Source organism: Centropristis striata, chromosome 2 (assembly GCF_030273125.1).
Source record: "Centropristis striata isolate RG_2023a ecotype Rhode Island chromosome 2, C.striata_1.0, whole genome shotgun sequence".
Lineage (NCBI taxonomy): Eukaryota > Metazoa > Chordata > Actinopteri > Perciformes > Serranidae > Centropristis > Centropristis striata.
In genome coordinates, this window is record NC_081518.1 from 2222797 (window position 1) to 2241841 (window position 19045).

A 19045-nucleotide genomic window follows, 5' to 3' on the forward strand; every position below is an offset into this window, starting at 1 on the left:
TTCATTTTGTGTCTTTGTTTGTTCATTTTGTGTCTTTTTTTGGTCAATTTCTGCCTTTTAGTGGTAATTTTTAAATATATTTTGAGTAATTGTGTCTTTTTTGGTCATTTTGTGTCTTTTTACTGGTAATTTTTAAATATATTTGGGGTAATTGTGTCTTATTGTTCATTTTGTGTCTTTTTTTGGTCAATTTGTGTCTTGTAAAATAAGAACTTAACTCTTAAAAGAAGACAAATTATCTAACACTTCTAAATCTGTTTTGTTTGTTTTTTCTTAAGAACCAAATAATTTGCAGTGTTTAACAGTATAAATAGGAATACAAAAGGTTTAAAGCTAATAAAAAATAACCACTTACTGTGATTTCTTTGTTTTCAATGCAAGAACAGCAGACCAACATTAATTGCAAGAAGTAATTTTGTGCATTTTTACACTGCACTTTTAAGATTTCATGCTCAAATGCATGTAGTTCTCCTGAGGGCCGTATGTGGCCCCCGGGCCTCATGTTGCCCACCCCTGTACTACACATAGTAAATGTTGCCATGCAGGAAGAAGAAGCGGTTAGCAGCGTGTGGTAGACCAGGACTGGTTTTGTTGGTTTTGGTTTATTGTGCACATTGTTGTGTTTCAGCCTGTTCAGGCTGCAGATGGTTCAGTATTTCACTGTATAATTATAATAAAAGCCAGGTAGTCTTCTCTGACTACACTTCATTAGCAAACTGCTTTTTGCACAATCCTTTATTTGAACAATTAACAAAATAGAACGCTGGAGGCTGAAAATTAAAAGACAGTATAGATTGTTTTTTGTGTTTTTTTTTTTCTTTTTTTTCTCTTTTTAGCTCAATAATATCCCAACAATTCCCAGCAGACAATAGTGTTGTTAGGAGCACATACTGAAAAGAGAGACATTATTTTTTTGAAGCATTTCACCAGCACATTTCCTGACCAGCCGTGAGAGACTGAGATAAAACTGTACAACAGAAAGCTCAAGGTGTCCGTTTTTAAAGTCCCAACTCCCAAAACATTCTTCAAGAGAAAAGGGGGGAAAGAAAATATGCAAATGTCACAATTTGTGCAGAAATGACGACAAAGCCTGCAGCACAACTGAACATTTAGAGTCAGAAGATGAAGATCGACTGTCCAGAACGCCTCCGTCTCCTGTGGGACGATATGGAAACAGGAAGTCGAATGCAGAAGGAGAAAATAAAAGTCTGAATATAGATTTACTGAAGGAGAATTTATGGTTGTTTCCTTTGGTTTTTCCTGGGAAGGTTTCTCACTCTGAAACCTACAAGAAATTAAGACTATGTTACATTTCATACACATATCTAATGTGAAGTTATGTTTTATTTTGGAAAATATCTGACCTAAATTTCAAATTAAAAGCCTGAAACTTCATCTGTATTATGCAAATTTTTACAACAAAGTATGGCAAGGGACGTGTTGTTAAATTAAGTTAAATACTTAAAATTAAAATACAGTTTCATGTTTCTAAACATCTGAAGTAGGAAAATGTGGGATCTTCTCACCTGTGTACCTTGATTTAATTAAACTACGCGTGAGACAAAAAAAAAAGACTTTAGTGGATAAAAGCCAAACTAGAGCTGCAACAATTCGATTAATCGATTACTAAATTAATCGTCAACTATTTTGATAATCTAATAATTGGTTTGAGCAGTTTTTTAAAATACAAATTCTCTGATTTCAGCTTCTTCAATGTGAATATTTCTGGTTTCTTTGTTCCTTTATGACAATAAACTGAATATCTCTTTAGTTTGTTGACAAAACAAGAGATTTGAGGACGTCATCTTTTATATATATTTATTTTTTATACGTTTTATTGACCAAACAACTAACCGATTAACCGTTTAAATAGTCAACAGATTAATCCATAATGAAAATAATCGTTAGTTGCAGCTCTAAAGTCAAAATATAACATGCCTAAAAATGGTGTGGAAATACTTGATCTGATTATATTTTGTTTAAAGTGTTATTATAATAATAATAATAATACTGAGATTCTGACACTGTTGGTTGGAATGAAAACAAAATATGAGAAGAAAAAAATGCCAAAAAATAAAGAAAAAGAAAAAAGGGAATAAATATCAAGCAAAGAACTAGTTCAATTTTATTCATTGTTGTGCTTTAGCCTGTGTAATTTCTTTTCAAACACCAATTCAAATGCAAGCATATTTTTTTATCTGAAGGGTTGCGAGAGCAATGGGGGGGGGGGACATCCAATAAATGATCAATGACAGAAAAAAAACAGCTTTTTAGTAACTCAAACAGAAAAAAAATCATCACAATCAATGAATGATCAAAAAAAAAAAGAGAAAAAATCAATATTTTCAACAAAAAGCAAACACTATCTCCTTTTGTGCACATGTCCAGGGTTTGTTTTTATGCAGATTGCAGATTTTTTTTTTTTAGCACAGATGTCGTCCCACGTCCCCCTAAAAAAACTCAGATTTCCTCGACTGGGAGGAAAAAACGCTGAGCCACAAAAGAGTAAATACAAGGTGTCAGGTACATTCCCCTAACTCTGAAACAGACATTAGACTTGCTGTTGGCGCCTGGTTAGGGTTAGATTGCACACTGAGTGGAGAAACATCACACGTTGAACCTAAGGCAGCCCCCATTTTCTGCTGAGTCGGGGGGTAAGAGGGGTGGTGTGGCTCAAAAAACTACACTGATAATCCGCCGAAACACAGGCGGAACCTTTAGACGAGTAGAGACGAAGAAAAATAAAGAATGGATAGAGAAGGAAATGTACAAAGTAAACAAAGGGCAGGTTGGTTTCTTGCAGTGGAATCTGTCTGATTGGTTGGTTGCCATATCTCCAGTGCAATAACTGAATCTAAAAACGAGCATTTTTAGTCCTTTTTTTAGGACCCCAAAAAACGAGTTCTCAGTCAGTTAGATTTTATATATTTTTTTTTTTAAATGTCTTTTTCCTTTTTTTTTTTTTTACATTTTAATCTAAATATTCTTGCAAAATATGCATTTGCCTGTCATGTCGTAATCATCGATCGAGTTTATACTTTGTGCACAGAAGCGTATTTGTTATTAAATTCTAAAGCGCATTAATATTTTTTATTCTTTTTTTTTGTAGATAAGTCTTTTTCTAAATCTAAACCCAGATACCAGAACAAGGATCTCTCAAACAAGGAAGCTGTTTTTTTTTTTCTTTTTTTCCAATGTACCACGCATCAGTTTGTTGTTTCTTCTTCTTCTTCTTCTTCTTCTTCTATGGTTGTTGATGGCTCAAAGTTGTACCTTTAAGATTTAAAAGCATCGTAAAAGTGAGGAAATGGAGGAAGAGGAGGAGTTTGTTTGTGTTTTTGCGAAGAAGAAGAAGACAATCTGGCCTTGTTGGGAAAGAAAAAGGAGAGACTCGTGATAATAATAATAATAATAATAATAATAATAATAATAATAATGCTGGTGCTGGGCCTTTTGGATGCACGAGGGCAAATTCAAATAGGCTTTTAAACTGCTGCAAATCATTTAGGCCAACAGTTCTCCTTTTACTTCAAAGGCAAACACTGATATTTTCTACGTCATTTCCTTTAAAAAAAGGGAATTCAGACACTTGCAGCCGCGTGGCAGAGAGTTCTTCTTCCTGTGAGCGAGTCCTCCGTCGGCTATCTGAGCCGAGCTCAGAGTCTCTGTGACCCCCCCCCGACCCTTGACCCTTGACCCCCCGACCCCTCCTCTGTCTAGTCCACAAAGTCCTTTTTCTTCTCGCCGCTTTTAAAAAGTAAAAACGAAGAACAAAAACAAAAAAAAAAAAACAGCAGTGGTGCGCAGAGAGAAGAGAGAGAGTAGTTAGCAGTCACAGGGAATCTTTGTGAATGCAGCTTTTGTTTTTCTCTTCCTCCAAAAAAAAAGAAAAAACAAGGAAAAAGGTGTCGGAAAAGCTGGTTCTCAGGAAAAGCGGAGGACAGGAAAGGAGGGAAGAAGAGGAAAATCTTGCAAGAGAACAAGTTGGGCAGTGTTCCTGTTCGTTAGTTTCATGTTTGTGTTTGTGTTTGTTTCTTTGTGTGCGTTCGTCGTGGAGATATTCGGGTTTTCTTGCATGTGTGTGTGTGTGTGTGTCGGGCTGTGTGTTTGTGTGTGTGTGTGTGTGTGTGAGTGTGTGTGTCTAGAGCAGGTCGACGCGGCGGTAGTACAGCAGGTAGGCGGTGCGCTCGGCCGTCTGCTTCACCACCTGGTACTGGCTGATCACCTTCACCGCCTGGTCGTCGATGCGCAGCCAGCCGTTCAGACCGATGTGGAAGACGTCGGTGGTGTAGTGGCCGCCGGTCGCACTGTTACCATGGTGATAGACAACTACAACAAGAGAGACGAGGGAAAAGATTTATTTAAAAGTCTTTACTCATCTTTTACTTCAACGCCTGAAGGTTTAATCACAATGTTGCAGCTTAAATAATGGATACTATCATTTAGAAAACTTGTTCTTTTATTACTTTATTATTTGTCTTGTTGATTTGGTTGCTTTTTAAAGGGTAAAATTCAATATTTTAAGCATTTTCAAGGTATCTAAACAAAAAATATCCAGGCTATTGAAGCGTTTATCATCACATGTAAATCTAAATCAATCACTTTTGTCATTTTGTGTCTTTTTTAGTCATTTTACATATATTTTTTGTCATTTTGTGCCTTTTTAAGTCATTTTTACATATATTTTTTGTCATTTTGTGTCTATTTAGATAATTTTGTGTTCTTTTTTGGTAGTTTTTACATCTATTTTTTGTCATTTTGTGTCTTTTGGTCATTTTTACATACATTTTTTTTGTCATTTTGCGTCTTTTTTAGTCATTTTACATCTATTTTTGGTCATTTTGTGTTCTTTTTTGGTAATTTTTACATCTTTTTTTGGTCATTTGCATCTTTTTAGTCATATTTTCACCTATTTTTTGTATTTTGCATCTTTTTACATTTTTTTTGTCATTTTATTTCTTTTTTTTTGTCATTTTTACATCTTTTTTTGGTCTGATGCGGCGTATAATTCTGCCGGCCGACTTCTGACTAAAAGCCCTTTCAAGGTATCTAAACCAAAAATATCCAGCCTCTTGAAGTATTTATCATCACATCTAAATCTAAATAAATCAACGTACATGAAATGTATTTTATTGGCTGTTTAAATCAACTTTAACTGTACATCCAGATCATGATTACTGAACTCTTCCAGAACAACAAAGAAATATGATGATGGGATCTCTCAATTTAATTATTAAATTAAAATGTTTTGGTTATCATGTGTGAAGGAGAAGAACCAGATTATGTAGAGAGAAAAAAAACAAGCTTTTTTTAAGGAGTATATTCAAATCCAAAGCATAATCCTTCAACCTTCTTATAAAGTTATAAATAATCTCATTGATCTCTGTGGGACAGTGATTAATTACAGACGGCTTTAACTGCAGCTGGATGAAAGACTTCTGAGAAAACTTTTTCCAGATAACATTTAATAATTGATTATGATCTCAAAGTATTTCCTGACTGTAAACCAGATGATTCAGGTTGATGGAGAACGGGACAGATTGAAGCTTTAAGTGGCCTGGCAGCTTCGTTAATTTGGGCCACATGACGGTGAATTAATAATCCCCAGAGTGACAATAACTCATAAAAACAACAAAGACTCTAACCAACAAAGTGTCTGGAAGGACAGAAAGAAGAAAACTCACCTGCAAAGAGCCTGTAAGTTCTTTGGCCTTTCACGACTTTGCTCCGAACTCCAGAAGACAAAAGATCTGAAAGGAAACCAGAGTTAGAGAATCACATTAGACCGGCAACAAGTAGAACAACAGTTTAAAAATATATAGTTAAATACAGAACCAAGTACAATGTTAAAGATCATAACAAAAGAAAAAATAATCACTTAAAATTAGGACAAAGGCCTTTAAAAAAAATCATTTTTACATCTATTTTTTTATCATTTTGCGTCTTTTTATTCATCTATTTTTTTTGTCATTTTGTGTCTTTTTTGGTAATTTTTGCATCTATTTTTGGTCATTTTTAAAATCTTTTTTGTCATTTTGCGTCTTTTTATTCATCTATTTTTTTGTCATTTTGTGTCTTTTTTGGTAATTTTTGCATCTATTTTTGGTCATTTTTAAAATCTTTTTTGTCATTTTGTGTCTTTTGGTCATTTAGTGTCTTTTTTGATAATTTTTACAACTATTTTTTGTCATTTCGCGCCTTTCTTGGTCATTTCTACATCTATTTTTGGTCATTTTGTGTCTTGATAATTTTTCCATCTATTTTTGGTCATTTACATAATTTTAGTCATTTTTTCATCTATTTTTTTTATTTTTTTGTGTCTTTATTGATCATTTTTACATCCATTTTTTGTCATTTGCTTTTTTCTTTTATTTTCTTTTCTATTGTAATATTTCTGCACAAACGGTTGAAACATTTATGGGTTTAGAAACTTCACTGCAACATTGTTTCTCAATTCAGTTTTTGAAAAAATTGAAATTTTTCCAGAGGGAGGACCCCCATGTGACCCACCAAACACAAACAGCTCCTAAAGCCCTCAGACCTCAGATCTCTCAGGTGTATGAGGACTCTGTGTGTTTCCAGAAGTCGCCCCCAAAGCTTTTGGAAGAGATCTCAGTTTTAAACTAAGCGTTTCCCTCCGTTAAACGATTTTATGGCTAAACTGAAGATCCGTGTTTTCTCAGGCCTCCGAGTGTCTTCAAGCTTTTATGTTTTTACTTTTCTGTCTAATGTTTTCCATCTGTTCCTTTACTTATTTTTTAGTACTGTACTTTTTTTCCTTTTACCATCTTGTGTTTAATTTATGCTGTTGTTGTTGTTGAGCTCTTTGGTCCTGGTGGTTTTTTAAATGCGCTTCATAAACAAACGTGATTTGATAATGTGCATCATTTTATGAGTCACTCACACAAGTTGAGCAACATTTGTTTTTTCCTCCAGGAGAGAAACACCACTCTGTCTTTTTAAACATCACAAAGATTGTTTTTTTCTCTGGGGGAGAAAACATCTTGGAACATAAATCTAACAGACACTCAACATTAATTTAAGTCATGGAACTAAAACTAATCACCTGCAGCTGAAAGTGAGGAACACGTGAATGTTTGATAGTTTTGTCCTTTAAGGAGGAATCTGGTTTACGTTCATCTGAATGAAACGTGTTCCTCTTCATGTGGTACAAATATTACATATTTAATATAATGAAGAAACCAATGTTATAATAATACTTTTCATGACTGTATTTTTGGTAATTTTGTGTCTTTTTTAAGTCATTTTTACATCCATTTTTATCATTTTGGGTCATTTTACATCTATTTTTTGTCATTATGTGTCTTTTTTAATAATTTTCACATCTATTTTTGGTCATTTTTACATCTATCTTTTTCAATGTGTCTTTTTTAGTAATTTTTACATCTATTTTTGGTCATTTTGTGTCTTATTTGGTCATTTTACATCTATTTTTTTTGGCGTTTTGTGTCTTTTTTGATCATCTATTTTTTTGTCATTTTTTGTAATTTTTACATCTATTTTATGTCATTTTGTCTCTTTTTTGTCAGTTTAACATCTATATTTTTATCTATTTTATCATTTTTTTGTCATTTTGTGTCTTTTTTAGTCTTTTTCTCATCTGTTTTTTTGTCATTTTTAGATCTTTTTTGTCATTTTGTGTCCTTTTTGGTCATTTTTACATCTTCTTTTTGGTCATTTTGTGTTGCATTTTGGTGCACATATTACACCTTTCAGTCTAAGCTAAGGGGTTCTGGTGAGCTTGGTAGAGAACGGCTGCGTACCTTTGCTGATTTCCAGGTCGACGGGGTAATCGATGTTCTTGGTCAGCTTCTGGCAGCCTCCAGTCTTCTCAAAGACAAACCTCTTGAGATGGAGAACCAACACAGGAGGAAGCTCCTCCAGAGTCACTCTCCGGCTGATCTCAATCTAAAAACACCAGAGAAGAGAGGAAAGGTGAAGTTAAAAAACTCACATGGGTTTATTTCTAGTGAAGAGTTCAGATACAATTGTAGATATTATTCCAAACAAAACAGGAAAAAACAAGCTGTGAAGTGTTGTTGGAAACTCTGCAGCTTGCTCAAAGTAATGAATCATTTTGTTTTGGGGCTTTTAAGAGTATAAAGAGAGCAGAACCAGGCAGCAGACCAAAGTTAACTGTCTGTCTCTGAAATGACACAAAGCAGAAGGAAAGATTTATCTGTTACAAAAACAAAACAAAAAGCTACTAGGATGCCCGATTTACAGCTGCAGAGCAGATGTTGTTCCCACTTCATGTAACTCACTGAACCATTCTGAGACACGTGTTTTATTCACTAGATGTGAGGTCTGAGCAAATAATTATAAAATTTGTAAAGAAAATTCACAGAATCAGTGAAGGTGTACGCCAAAATTACCCTAAATGTGGGTGATTCCAGTCCAAGTTATGTCTGAAGATTATAATTTTGTGTCTTTTTTTAGTCATTTTTACATCTTTTTTGGTCATTTTTACATATTTTTGTCATTTTTACATCTTGTTTTGTAATTTTGTCTCTTTTTTGGTCATTTACTACTATTTAATACTTTATTAAACTAATTATATTTCACTTTTATATGAATTAACAATATAGCCATAATGAGGCACAATTGATTGTTTTGTGTTAAAATAATTTTTATATTTTTAAACCTATTTTTGATTCACAAATTCATTACTGTAATGCATCCAGATAAAAATGTCATGGTTTATATGCAATAAATATTTAATAAACTTCATAAAATAAATATACATTTGTTTAAAAATGTTAAATTTAACAGAATATAATCAAATATAATGGTTTTTAACAATGTATAAAGAACAAAATCTGAATTAAAATTGATGAGAAAAAATGGTTAAATGTTACGGTAATGATAGAATTGTTTGAATTAAAATATGTGTATATTTTATTAAAATACATATTAGTGATACCAGCTACCCTTGAGCATATTTAAGTGCCTAAAAGTTTTTAAAAAAAACTTTTTTTTAATTTAAAAATGTGTTACTGTAATGAATTTTGCTCAGTGTCTCTAAAAATGTCAGAAAATACCTTAACATTTTTAAATAGATTATAAATTCATATTAAACAGTGCCTTTAGACTGTATATATAATAAAGGGTCAAAGAAAAAAATCTCTAACTGCTCTTTTAATGTTCTGAAAACCCATGTTGGTGTAATTTTGTGAGCAAATACCATCATCATCACAAAAAGAACATTTTAATGTTCACAGAGCAAATGTTCCTTCTTCTATTCTGCCTCTTGTGACAACACAAAAGACAATATGAATAAAAGAAGAACTTTGTGTTCCACGCCTAGGAAGGGAGGCTGTCATTTAGTCACACAGTTCCCATGGTAACGTGGACGCTGCTGATTAACTAAAAGATGCTTGATTGTTTACACTGCAGACTAGATTCTCTGGACTCCTTCCCTCATATTACTCCTTAAGTCTGGTTTATATAATTATCTGATGAACCAGAAAATTGTACAGTAACAGTTAGTTTCACGATAAGACATGTTTGTATCAGGCCAAAACTTCAGTCCTTAATAAAATTGAATATTTAAATTAAATGAATTTAATTAAAGACAACCGAATTTGAATCACATAATTTGAATTTGTATTGTTCAATTTGAATCATTCCATTGAAAAACTGAAATTGAATAGTAATTTGAAATTTAATTTATCAGTTTGGAACTGAACATTCAGTTCTCACAATTCAAATTCATTTCGCAAAATTAAAATTCATTTTTCTGCGAAGAACATCCTGGTAGTTGAGGCAGAGCAGTCGAGCACAGATACACAGAGCGCCTCTTCAGCCAATCAGCACCTCCGTTTTCTTTTGTAACATTTGTTGCCGCCTGGTTGCCATAGCAACTCTTCGGCCAGCCCATGGTCAAACCAGTCTACTTTTTTCATGGCAAGTGGCAACAAATGTTACAAAAGAAAACGTAGGTGCTGATTGGCCGAAGAGTTGCTATGGCAACCGGTGGTAACAAATGTTACAAAAGAAAACGGAGGTGGTGATTGGCCGAAGAGTTGCTATGGCAACCAGGGGTAACAAATGTTACAAAACAAAACGGAGGTGCTGATTGGCCAAAGAGTTGCTATGGCAACCAGGTGGTAACAAATGTTACAAAAGAAAACGGAGGTGCTGATTGGCCGAAAAGGCGCTCTGTGTATCTGTGCTCGATTGCTCTGCCTCAACTACCCAGATGTCGTAGAAAATTGAAATTGATTTTCGTGAACTGAATTTGAATTCTGAGAACTGAATGTTCAGTTACAAACTTATAAATTAAATTTCAAATTACAACTCAGATTCAGTTTTTCAATGCAATGATTCAAATTGAACAATACAAATTCAAATTATGTGATTCAAATTCAGTTTTTAATGCAATTATTCAAGTTAAGTGATTCAAATTCAAATATGAATAATTCAAATTCAGTTTCTGGTGGCACATATTTCAGCCCAAACTATAGACTCAGAGTGAACTTTGTTGGTACCTCCTGCTTGGTTTTGGAGGTGTACCCCTGGACCGACTCCCGGGCCACCAGGGTCTCCAGAGCCTCCTGGACCGTCCGGATCTTCTCTGACTGGATGTCCAGCTGCAGGGTGAAGAAAGGCTGCAGGGTGGCCGACTCTTTAGAGTTCTGTTGGTACACCACCGATCTGAGAAAACACAACAAAACATCAGGTTAGACATGAGAAAACCAGATAAATGAGGGTTAACCATCAGGTTATTGTTTCATATAATTTAACCCATTTAAGGCGGGAAAGCATTACAGCATTTCTACCATTAAAACCTGTTGGGCGCTGTTGTGTTATTCTACCATTAAAGCGGAAGAGGATACGTCGCTTTGTAGTATTTGTAGTTTTTTCCACCTATTTTTTGGTCTCTTGGCCAATGAAATGCATCAGAATACATGTGAGAGTGTCGCAATGCATCATGGGACTTTTCCAGAACTTTGAAATTATCACCAAAAAAAGACACAAAATGATTAAAAAATATATGCAAAAAGATACAAAATTACTTAAAAAAGACACAATGACTAAAAAAAATATGTAAAAAGACACGAAATGACTGAAAAAAGGCACAAAAAGACTAAAAAAAGACAAAAAAATGACCAAAAAAGACACAAAATGGCTAAAAAAAAGACACAAGACACACAAAATGACTAAACAAAAGAGACCAAAAAGACACATAATGAGAATACATGTGGACTTTTCCAGAACTGAATTTAATTTCTATCTGCTACAGAGGCTGAAAAATCTATTATTTAGTAGAAGAGTTGACATTTCTGTTGAATTTACAGAAAAACTTCAGGTTTTAGGGTTTTATTTTAAAATCGCCAATCAGAGGTTTTACAGGCAGTTTTTCCAGGTGTTTCCGGTCTAAATGGGTTAATAGCAAAATCATGAATTATTCCCGTAACTTGCTCTGCTCTGTGTAAACCAGGTTTTCCTAAAATGTTAAATTTTACAATCGCTAATTTGCAAAGTACCACATATTTATGGATATAATTGCATCTAAAGCGGCTCAAGATGAAATGATCCACACTAATACAATCAAACAAACGGACCATTATTAATTATTCCGAACATTAACTGATTGAAACAAACCTTAAATCACTAATATTCTGATGGTCCAATGCTTCTCCTGTAAAGACTTTAATTGGGAGACATCGTTTTCAAATTGTTTCAGTGATTCACCGTGTGTTGGAGCCAGCTCAGTGGGCGAACACACCACACTCTGAAAACATACACTCCTGCCTTCATTTCTCTCTGGTTGGAGACATTTCTGAGAAAGTAATCCGGTGAGCCGCTGTGACCGGTGCAGACCGGGACCGAGCCAGACCAGAACCTCTCAGAACGTATGATTTAGGCCGGCTCCGCCCGCACAGGTTCTTTCCCATCTGTGTGAGTGAAGGACTCTGTTTGTCAAAGTGTCCTGCTGACGAGACTGGTGACCACCATCCAGCCACAGAGGCTTTTATTCTGAAGGAGTGTGGTGCAGCTGCAGCTGTGACGCCACAACCAACAGACGTCAAAAACTTTTAGTCAGAAACCGCGAAAACAGCACAAATAAAGATGAGACGATTATCTGCTGAGGTTGGTGTTTTAACACTCTGAACCCCAACAAGCTGTTTCAGGGCGTTCTTTGTGCTTTTTACATTTTACTCACTGTGGCCTTGTGTTTTACTGCAATATATAAGTTCTATATCTATTTATATATATAAATAATATATATATATATATATATATATATATATATATATATATATATATATATATATATATATATATATATATATATATATAAGGCTACGTTTGCATGATGACGGTCTGAACTGTAGATGTGAATGAAAGAAAACGGAGGTGCTGATTGGCCGAAGAGGCGCTCTGTGTATCTGTGCTCTATTGCTCTGCCTCAACTACCTGGATGTTCGTCGCAGAAGATTGAAATTGAATTTTGCGAACTGAATTTGAACTGTGAGAACTGAATGTTCAGTTCCAAACTTATAAATTAAATTTCAAATTACAATTCAGATTTTCAATGCAATTATTCAAGTTAAGCAATTGAAATTCAAATATAAATAATTCAAATTCAGTTTCTGCTGGCTCATATTTCAGCCCATATAAACAACTCATCATCACCATCATCATATCCTGGTGAAAATTATAATTACTTATCACTAGTACATTTTAATTTTTAATGTTCACAAAGCAAATGTTTCTTCTTCTATTCTGCCTCTTGTGACAACAACACAGAAGACAATATGAATAAAAGAAGAACTTTGTGTTCCACGCCTAGGAAGGGAGGCTGTCATTTAGTCACAGTTCCCATGGTAACGTGGACGCTGCTGATTAACTAAAAGATGCTTGATTGTTTACACTGCAGATTAAATTCTCTGGACTCATTCTCTAATATTACTCCTTAAGTCTAGTTTATGCACTAATCTGATGAACCAGAGAACTGTACAGTAACAGTTGGCTTCATGATGTTTGTATCAGGCCAAAACTTTAGTCCTTAATAAAATTGAAAATTTAAATTAAATGGATTTAATGAAAGGCAGACTCACAGATCCATCAACCTTTTCTCCTGGAGGAGAAAGCTGTTGCATACTAATTCTACTGACTGCAATGAGACATCCATCTTCACTGCAGCATCTAATGCTCCCTATACATCAAAAGACTTTGAAAACATTTGGAAAAGACTTGTGTAAAACTCTGGTGTCCCACCTGCTCCCATCTAAAGACAAGTGTTTAGAGTTTCTAGTCTCACACTGAGATTTTAGACAGACTGTCAATCTAGCAGGAAACTATTTACAAGACTAGATTCTTTCAGCAGTTTTTCCCCATCATGCTCATAGTAAAAACTCACTAAATGGATCTTTAGTAATTTTGACATCTATTTTTGGTCATTTTGTGTCTTTTTGATCACATTTACATGTATTTTTGGTCATTTTATGTCTTTTTTGATCATTTTTACATCTATTTTTGGTAATTTTGTGTCTTTTTGATCACATTTACATGTATTTTTGGTCATTTTGTGTCTTTTTTAGTAATGTTTACATCTATTTTTGGTCATTTTGTGTCTTTTTTAGACATTCGTTGTTGATTGTGTTACATCACTGAGACTTGAGATAATATGAAACACGTTTGATATGATCCAAACCCAAGACTAGTTAAAGACTGATATGAAACAGATTACTACCTTAAACTGAACGATGGAGATGACGGAGCGCCGTGACTCCAGTAAAACTCCTAGATTCACTAAAGACTTTCAGCTTTTAGTCTGGGAATCTTTTGGTGGAAGCCCAGTATTAGAGAGATTTCTGAGTTGGAATTAAAAGCGTTTCCTCTACACAGAGCTCATTATTTCCACTTCAGGTAAAAATGTTCTGAAACGTCTCCCAGCGCTCCGTCCACCGACCTGATGTGTCCTCCGAAGATGTCGGTGATGGGCGTGCGGACGAAGTCGGCCTGGCGAGTGATGGACGTCTTGTTTCTGGGGCCGACCTGCTCCCACTCGTCATCGCTGCCCTCTTCCTCTTTATCAGCAACATCTTCCTCCACACCTGGCTGGGACTCCGGCCCGTTGGGGGTCGGAGCTTCTGGAGGGAAAGGAAGAAAAAAGAATGCTTTAGAGGTGAAATGATCAAAGGACTTCTAACGGCCTTGAAGTCAAAGTGGAATTAACTCTTCTAGTGTTGGTTAAAAGCTGCAGGAAACTGAATAGAACTTCAACTGAAACTACAGTGAAGATCAAGGTTATTATAGTTAACGAACAGAAAAACAGAAACAGAAAAACAAAAACTAGAATTGAAACTAACTTAACTTAACCTAACTTAACTTTAACTTAAATATAAAGTTTTTATAAAACGGTAACTAACTGAAACTGTATTTTGTGGTTACAAAACGAACTAAAACTAACTAAAATTATATTAAATATCCTTCCTTTTTCGTCTGTCAACTTTTTTTACTTTTACTTTTTTAAAACCTTTTTGGTTTTTGGTTGTTAGCCTGTTAGCAATTTGCAGACTGGACGCTATGAGGTTAACATCCCCTCCGGCTCTGCAGCTGGGAGAGACTGCTGCAGGAGGACTGAGCCACCTTCGACTCGTTCTTACTCTTCTTAACGAGCCTCCGGCCCCCCTGCAGCTTAATTGTGCAGCCCTATATTATAGCCTTGTTTGTGTTTCATATTGGTGTCAACATTAAACATGTTGTACACATCCTTAGATTTAAATTTGTATAATTTTAACAAACAGCGGTCACGTAAAAAAAGAAACCAAATAAACAATGCAATATTTAGATATTCAGACAATTCAGACAATAATTAAACTGACCACATAAACATAACAGATAAAATACATAAATAGTAAAAGAGAGAGGGGAAAGAGGAGGAAGTAAAAAAAGAAAAAGAAAAAAAGACATCGTCACAAAAAAGTCCATAAACGGTTGCCAGTTATTGTAGAATTTGCTCAAGTTTCCCCTTCTTGAATATCTAATTTTCTCTACTTTTAAAAAGGACATATAGCCTCTTTAACCCATTGTGTGCCGGAAGGAGCTGTTGTGGATTTCCAGTTAAGAAGGAGGTGACGTTTAGCAATAACTGAGGTAAAAGCTACCACTTCCGATTCTTTAGTCCAGGGGTGTCAAACTCAAATACACAATGGGCCAAAATTTAAAACTTGAATAAAATCGCGGGCCAACATTGAACAAATAAACTTTATATATACCAAACATGTTTTGCTTTAACATTAAATATGGAACCAGCAACGCTTATAAACATACAATATATAACTAAATAGTGCTGACATGCAAAATCAAATTTCAAATAAAAAACACATCAATGTCATTAATTTATTAAATAAAAATTAAATAAAAATCGTATGCCTCTTTTCTATTTGCATCCTTCTGATTTAAATATCAATATAAACCTTTTCAACAGATTAATACATTTAAAAATAAAATAACAATAATAAATCTAGCATTAGCGGAAAATGCCACTTATAATAGAGGCGGGTCAGCTTTTATAGTACAATAATAATATAATAATTTGGTATTGCCTCGCGGGCCAAATAAAATTACACTGCGGGCCAGAGTTTGACACCCCTGCTTTAGTAGAATAGTATAGGGTATAATCTTCCAGATGTGCAATGTGAGTATAAAGTCAAAGAAATGCTGCAGCAGAGAGGCGATGGCTGATCTTTCAGCACCTCAGCTGTGGTGTATTTGCTCTAATTGCCCTCTGATGTCAACACTAACTGAATCATTCTGCTGCAGTGATGTCCGTGTGGGCAGTTTTTGTTGGATCCTGTCACCATCTGCAGCCCTCCAGAGATCTGGTGCATTCATTACCACACAGAAAACTTTTACTCCTCCCTCTGACAGAGGTCTACAGGAGACTTTCTTCAGGGTTTCAGAAGTTGGCTGAGCTTCAGGAGCTCGCATGCAGCGCTACATTAAGGCTCTGCCAAGACAGCTCCGCTAGCAGGAGATTGCTTTCTGAGTCAATACAGGACGCCGGGAGGAATTTATTGCTGTAATTGACTAAATATACCATCAACACTGATTACACATCCACACACTGCAGAAAAGGTGTTTAGTCTAAAAACCAGATAAAACAGTAAATCTGAGGGAAATGATCTTGCTGCATGGACAGATAATTTACCTTGACAAGATTTCTTAAATTAAGATTATTAAATCTAGAATTAAGCATGTTAAACATTTAAAATAAGAAATTACCGTAACTCTTAAAACAAGGTAAATTAGGTTACACTTCTAAATCTTAAGTTTTTTTAAATCTTTTTATATTTAATTTATCTTGTTTTAAGAGTTCATTTCATCATTGTGTCTTTTTAGTTGTCATTTTGTGTCTTTTAGTGGTGATCTTTATATATATTTTTGGTAATTTTGTGTCTTTTTTGATCATTTTGTGTTTCTTTTGGTCAATTTGTGTATAGAATAAGAAATGAACCCTTAAAACAAGATAAATGATCTAACACTTCTAAATCTAAAGTTTTTTTTTATCTCGGGCCAGTTCATCACTGCTGGCAGCTTTAATTTATCTTGTTTTAAGAGTTAATTTCTTATTTTAAGTGTTCAAAATGCTTATTTCTAGATTTAATAATCTTAATTTAAGAAATCTTGTCAAGGTAAATTATCTGTCCATGCAGCAAGATCATTTCCCTCAGATTTACTGTTTTATCTGGTTTTTAGACACACCTTTTTTTGCCAGTGTGCAAGTGTTTGTTGTGCCATTTAGATCATGAAATGAAATATGTAAATAGCCAAACGTTTCCTTTTAGCTGCAGTTTAGATCAAATTCAGGCGGTTAGATGTTTAACTCTAAGCAAGTGGAAGATATTAAAGCCTGTTTCTGTATCTTAGATACATAATATCCTGATGCAAACTCAAAGGAAAAACCCTTTTTTTTGCTGTGCATGAAAGGAAGTGAATTTTGCCTTTAAGCAGAAAGAGCGATGATATGCAAAACTTAATATCTGTAATGATGTAATCTTCCTGATGATATGGAAGTGGTAATAAACTAAACTGCTTACTCTCTTCCTGAGGCGAGATTAGTTTCTTCAGAGCCAGCATCTCCTCATGCAGTCCGTTGAGAGTGAAGCCCAGATACTCCTCTGCATCCTCCTGTCGGCCCTGAGAGACGAGCAGCAATTAAAAAACACCGACAGAGAACGCTCGCTGTCAAATAAAACATGAGCGTGCACGCATGAATGTGCAAACACAGTCAATTGTTGAGTCAAACAGACAGGGAAGCATGTTTTACTATGAGAACCGGATGAGCGTAAGACTCATTAAATATCAAAAGATAACTGATTCAGCGTGGTTATGCAATAATAATTTCATTCATTAAAACTGAATCAGCATGTGTAACACATGACCCGCCTTTATTCAGGTGAGTTGTCAAATTCTGAGCAGAAAAAATGCACATCAAAAAAAACAAAAAAACACAAGGACATTCCCTTCAAGCACTGGATGTTCCAGAGGAAGAATACTCAAAGAGATGATCATTAAAAAGGAAACATTTAACACATTGCTGTGCAGTGAGTGTTCATGTTTTACCTTCTCAGAGAGACTGGACTTGATGAGCGTCAGGAGTCTGTAGATGTAGGTCGGTTCAAACGGGACTCCAGGCCGAATGTCTTTCATGACTTTATCACCAACAGCTGAGGACACAAAGACAAACCACACAACTTCAGTAACTCTGATAGAAAATAGACACGTTTACATTAAAGTGGAAGCCAAGTTTTACAAAGTTGCATCTAAACTACAGGCCAAAAGTTTGGAAGCAAGATCAGATTTGTACAAAAAAAGATTTTAATTAATTTCTAGATTCATTTCTATACTTTGCAACAAAATAAAGGTGATTATTACATAAAGAGTCACTTATTAGAACACATTTTGACTCTAATTATCAGGTCTTTGGGTTTTTATTTCTTAGACTTTGTGTTTCCTTCTTTCCTTAATGTATAAATCTGGACTCTTGTTTCTTTTGTCAGAGATATGAACACAGTTGAGATTTATTGGGTTTTTTGTCTCCAAACTCAAAAGACAAAGAGATAAAGTGAAAAATGCAAACTGGGATTTGTTTTTTTTACTTTTGAACTGAAGTTGTGACTCTTCCTAGTCTCCTCCACCCTAAAACTAAGCCCTTCTTTTATTTTGGTAACATTTATTCACCAATGGTCTGCTAACATCAATGTTTACCTGAAGGTCAATGGAGGAAAATGGTTCAATTCAATAAAGGTAAAGTCTGATCATGTAGTAAACACATCCAGAAATAAACACTGGTTTTTAATAAGAAAGACATTGAGAACAGAACATTTGAGTTGCTTCCAAACTTTTGGCCAATTTTGATACTAACAACTGTTAATCAATTTGTACTTGTCACTTGTTGTGAAATTTCCTAATAAAAATAATTACAAAAGAAATAAAAAATGTACTCCTTCTATTCCTGCCTCTTGTGACAACACCACAAGAGACTTTCAGAATAAAACAAGAAGTTTCTTTACCACGCCTAGGAAGGGAGGCTGTCATTCAGGGACACAGTTCCCATGGTAACGTGGACACTTTTACACAGCTGAATAAAAATAATACATATAAAAGGTGCATCTTGAACACCATTTCTCCTACGTAAATGTTTGCAATACTGGAGCAAACTAAAACACCATCACATGAAAACATGCAATTTTCATTTTTATATATTAAACGATAAATCGATATATTAATTATTGTGACAGGCCTAACCGTGGGGCCTCTAGTGATTCACACATCACATCAAATGCTGGTGTTTCCATCAAGCTTTTCTCTTTACAGTCTTCAAAATGTGCAGAGAAATTAGTTGATGGAACCAAGTATTGATCCCAAATGTCTGTGGAGAGGCCGTCTGTGTCTTACCTTGCTGTTTGGCTTTAGATGGCACAGGCATGTTGTTGAACTCGTTCACCAGCCGAACACTGAAACACACAGAAACAAACCACGGTGACGTCTCTGAGCACAACAACAT

General features: G+C 34.8%; 1 protein-coding gene across 1 annotated transcript in view; it reads right to left on the reverse strand.

Moving 5' to 3' along the window:
* Positions 1-586: 586 nt before the first annotated feature.
* The window catches only part of usp10 (ubiquitin specific peptidase 10), a 48050-nt gene continuing 29591 nt past the window's right edge, over positions 587-19045 (reverse strand). The window contains 8 exon segments of the mRNA XM_059347309.1: positions 587-4329; positions 5685-5750; positions 7785-7929; positions 10512-10677; positions 13943-14123; positions 17076-17175; positions 17602-17705; positions 18937-18995. Of these exon segments, the coding sequence (XP_059203292.1) occupies positions 4142-4329; positions 5685-5750; positions 7785-7929; positions 10512-10677; positions 13943-14123; positions 17076-17175; positions 17602-17705; positions 18937-18995 (1009 nt within the window). The 3' untranslated portion in view covers positions 587-4141.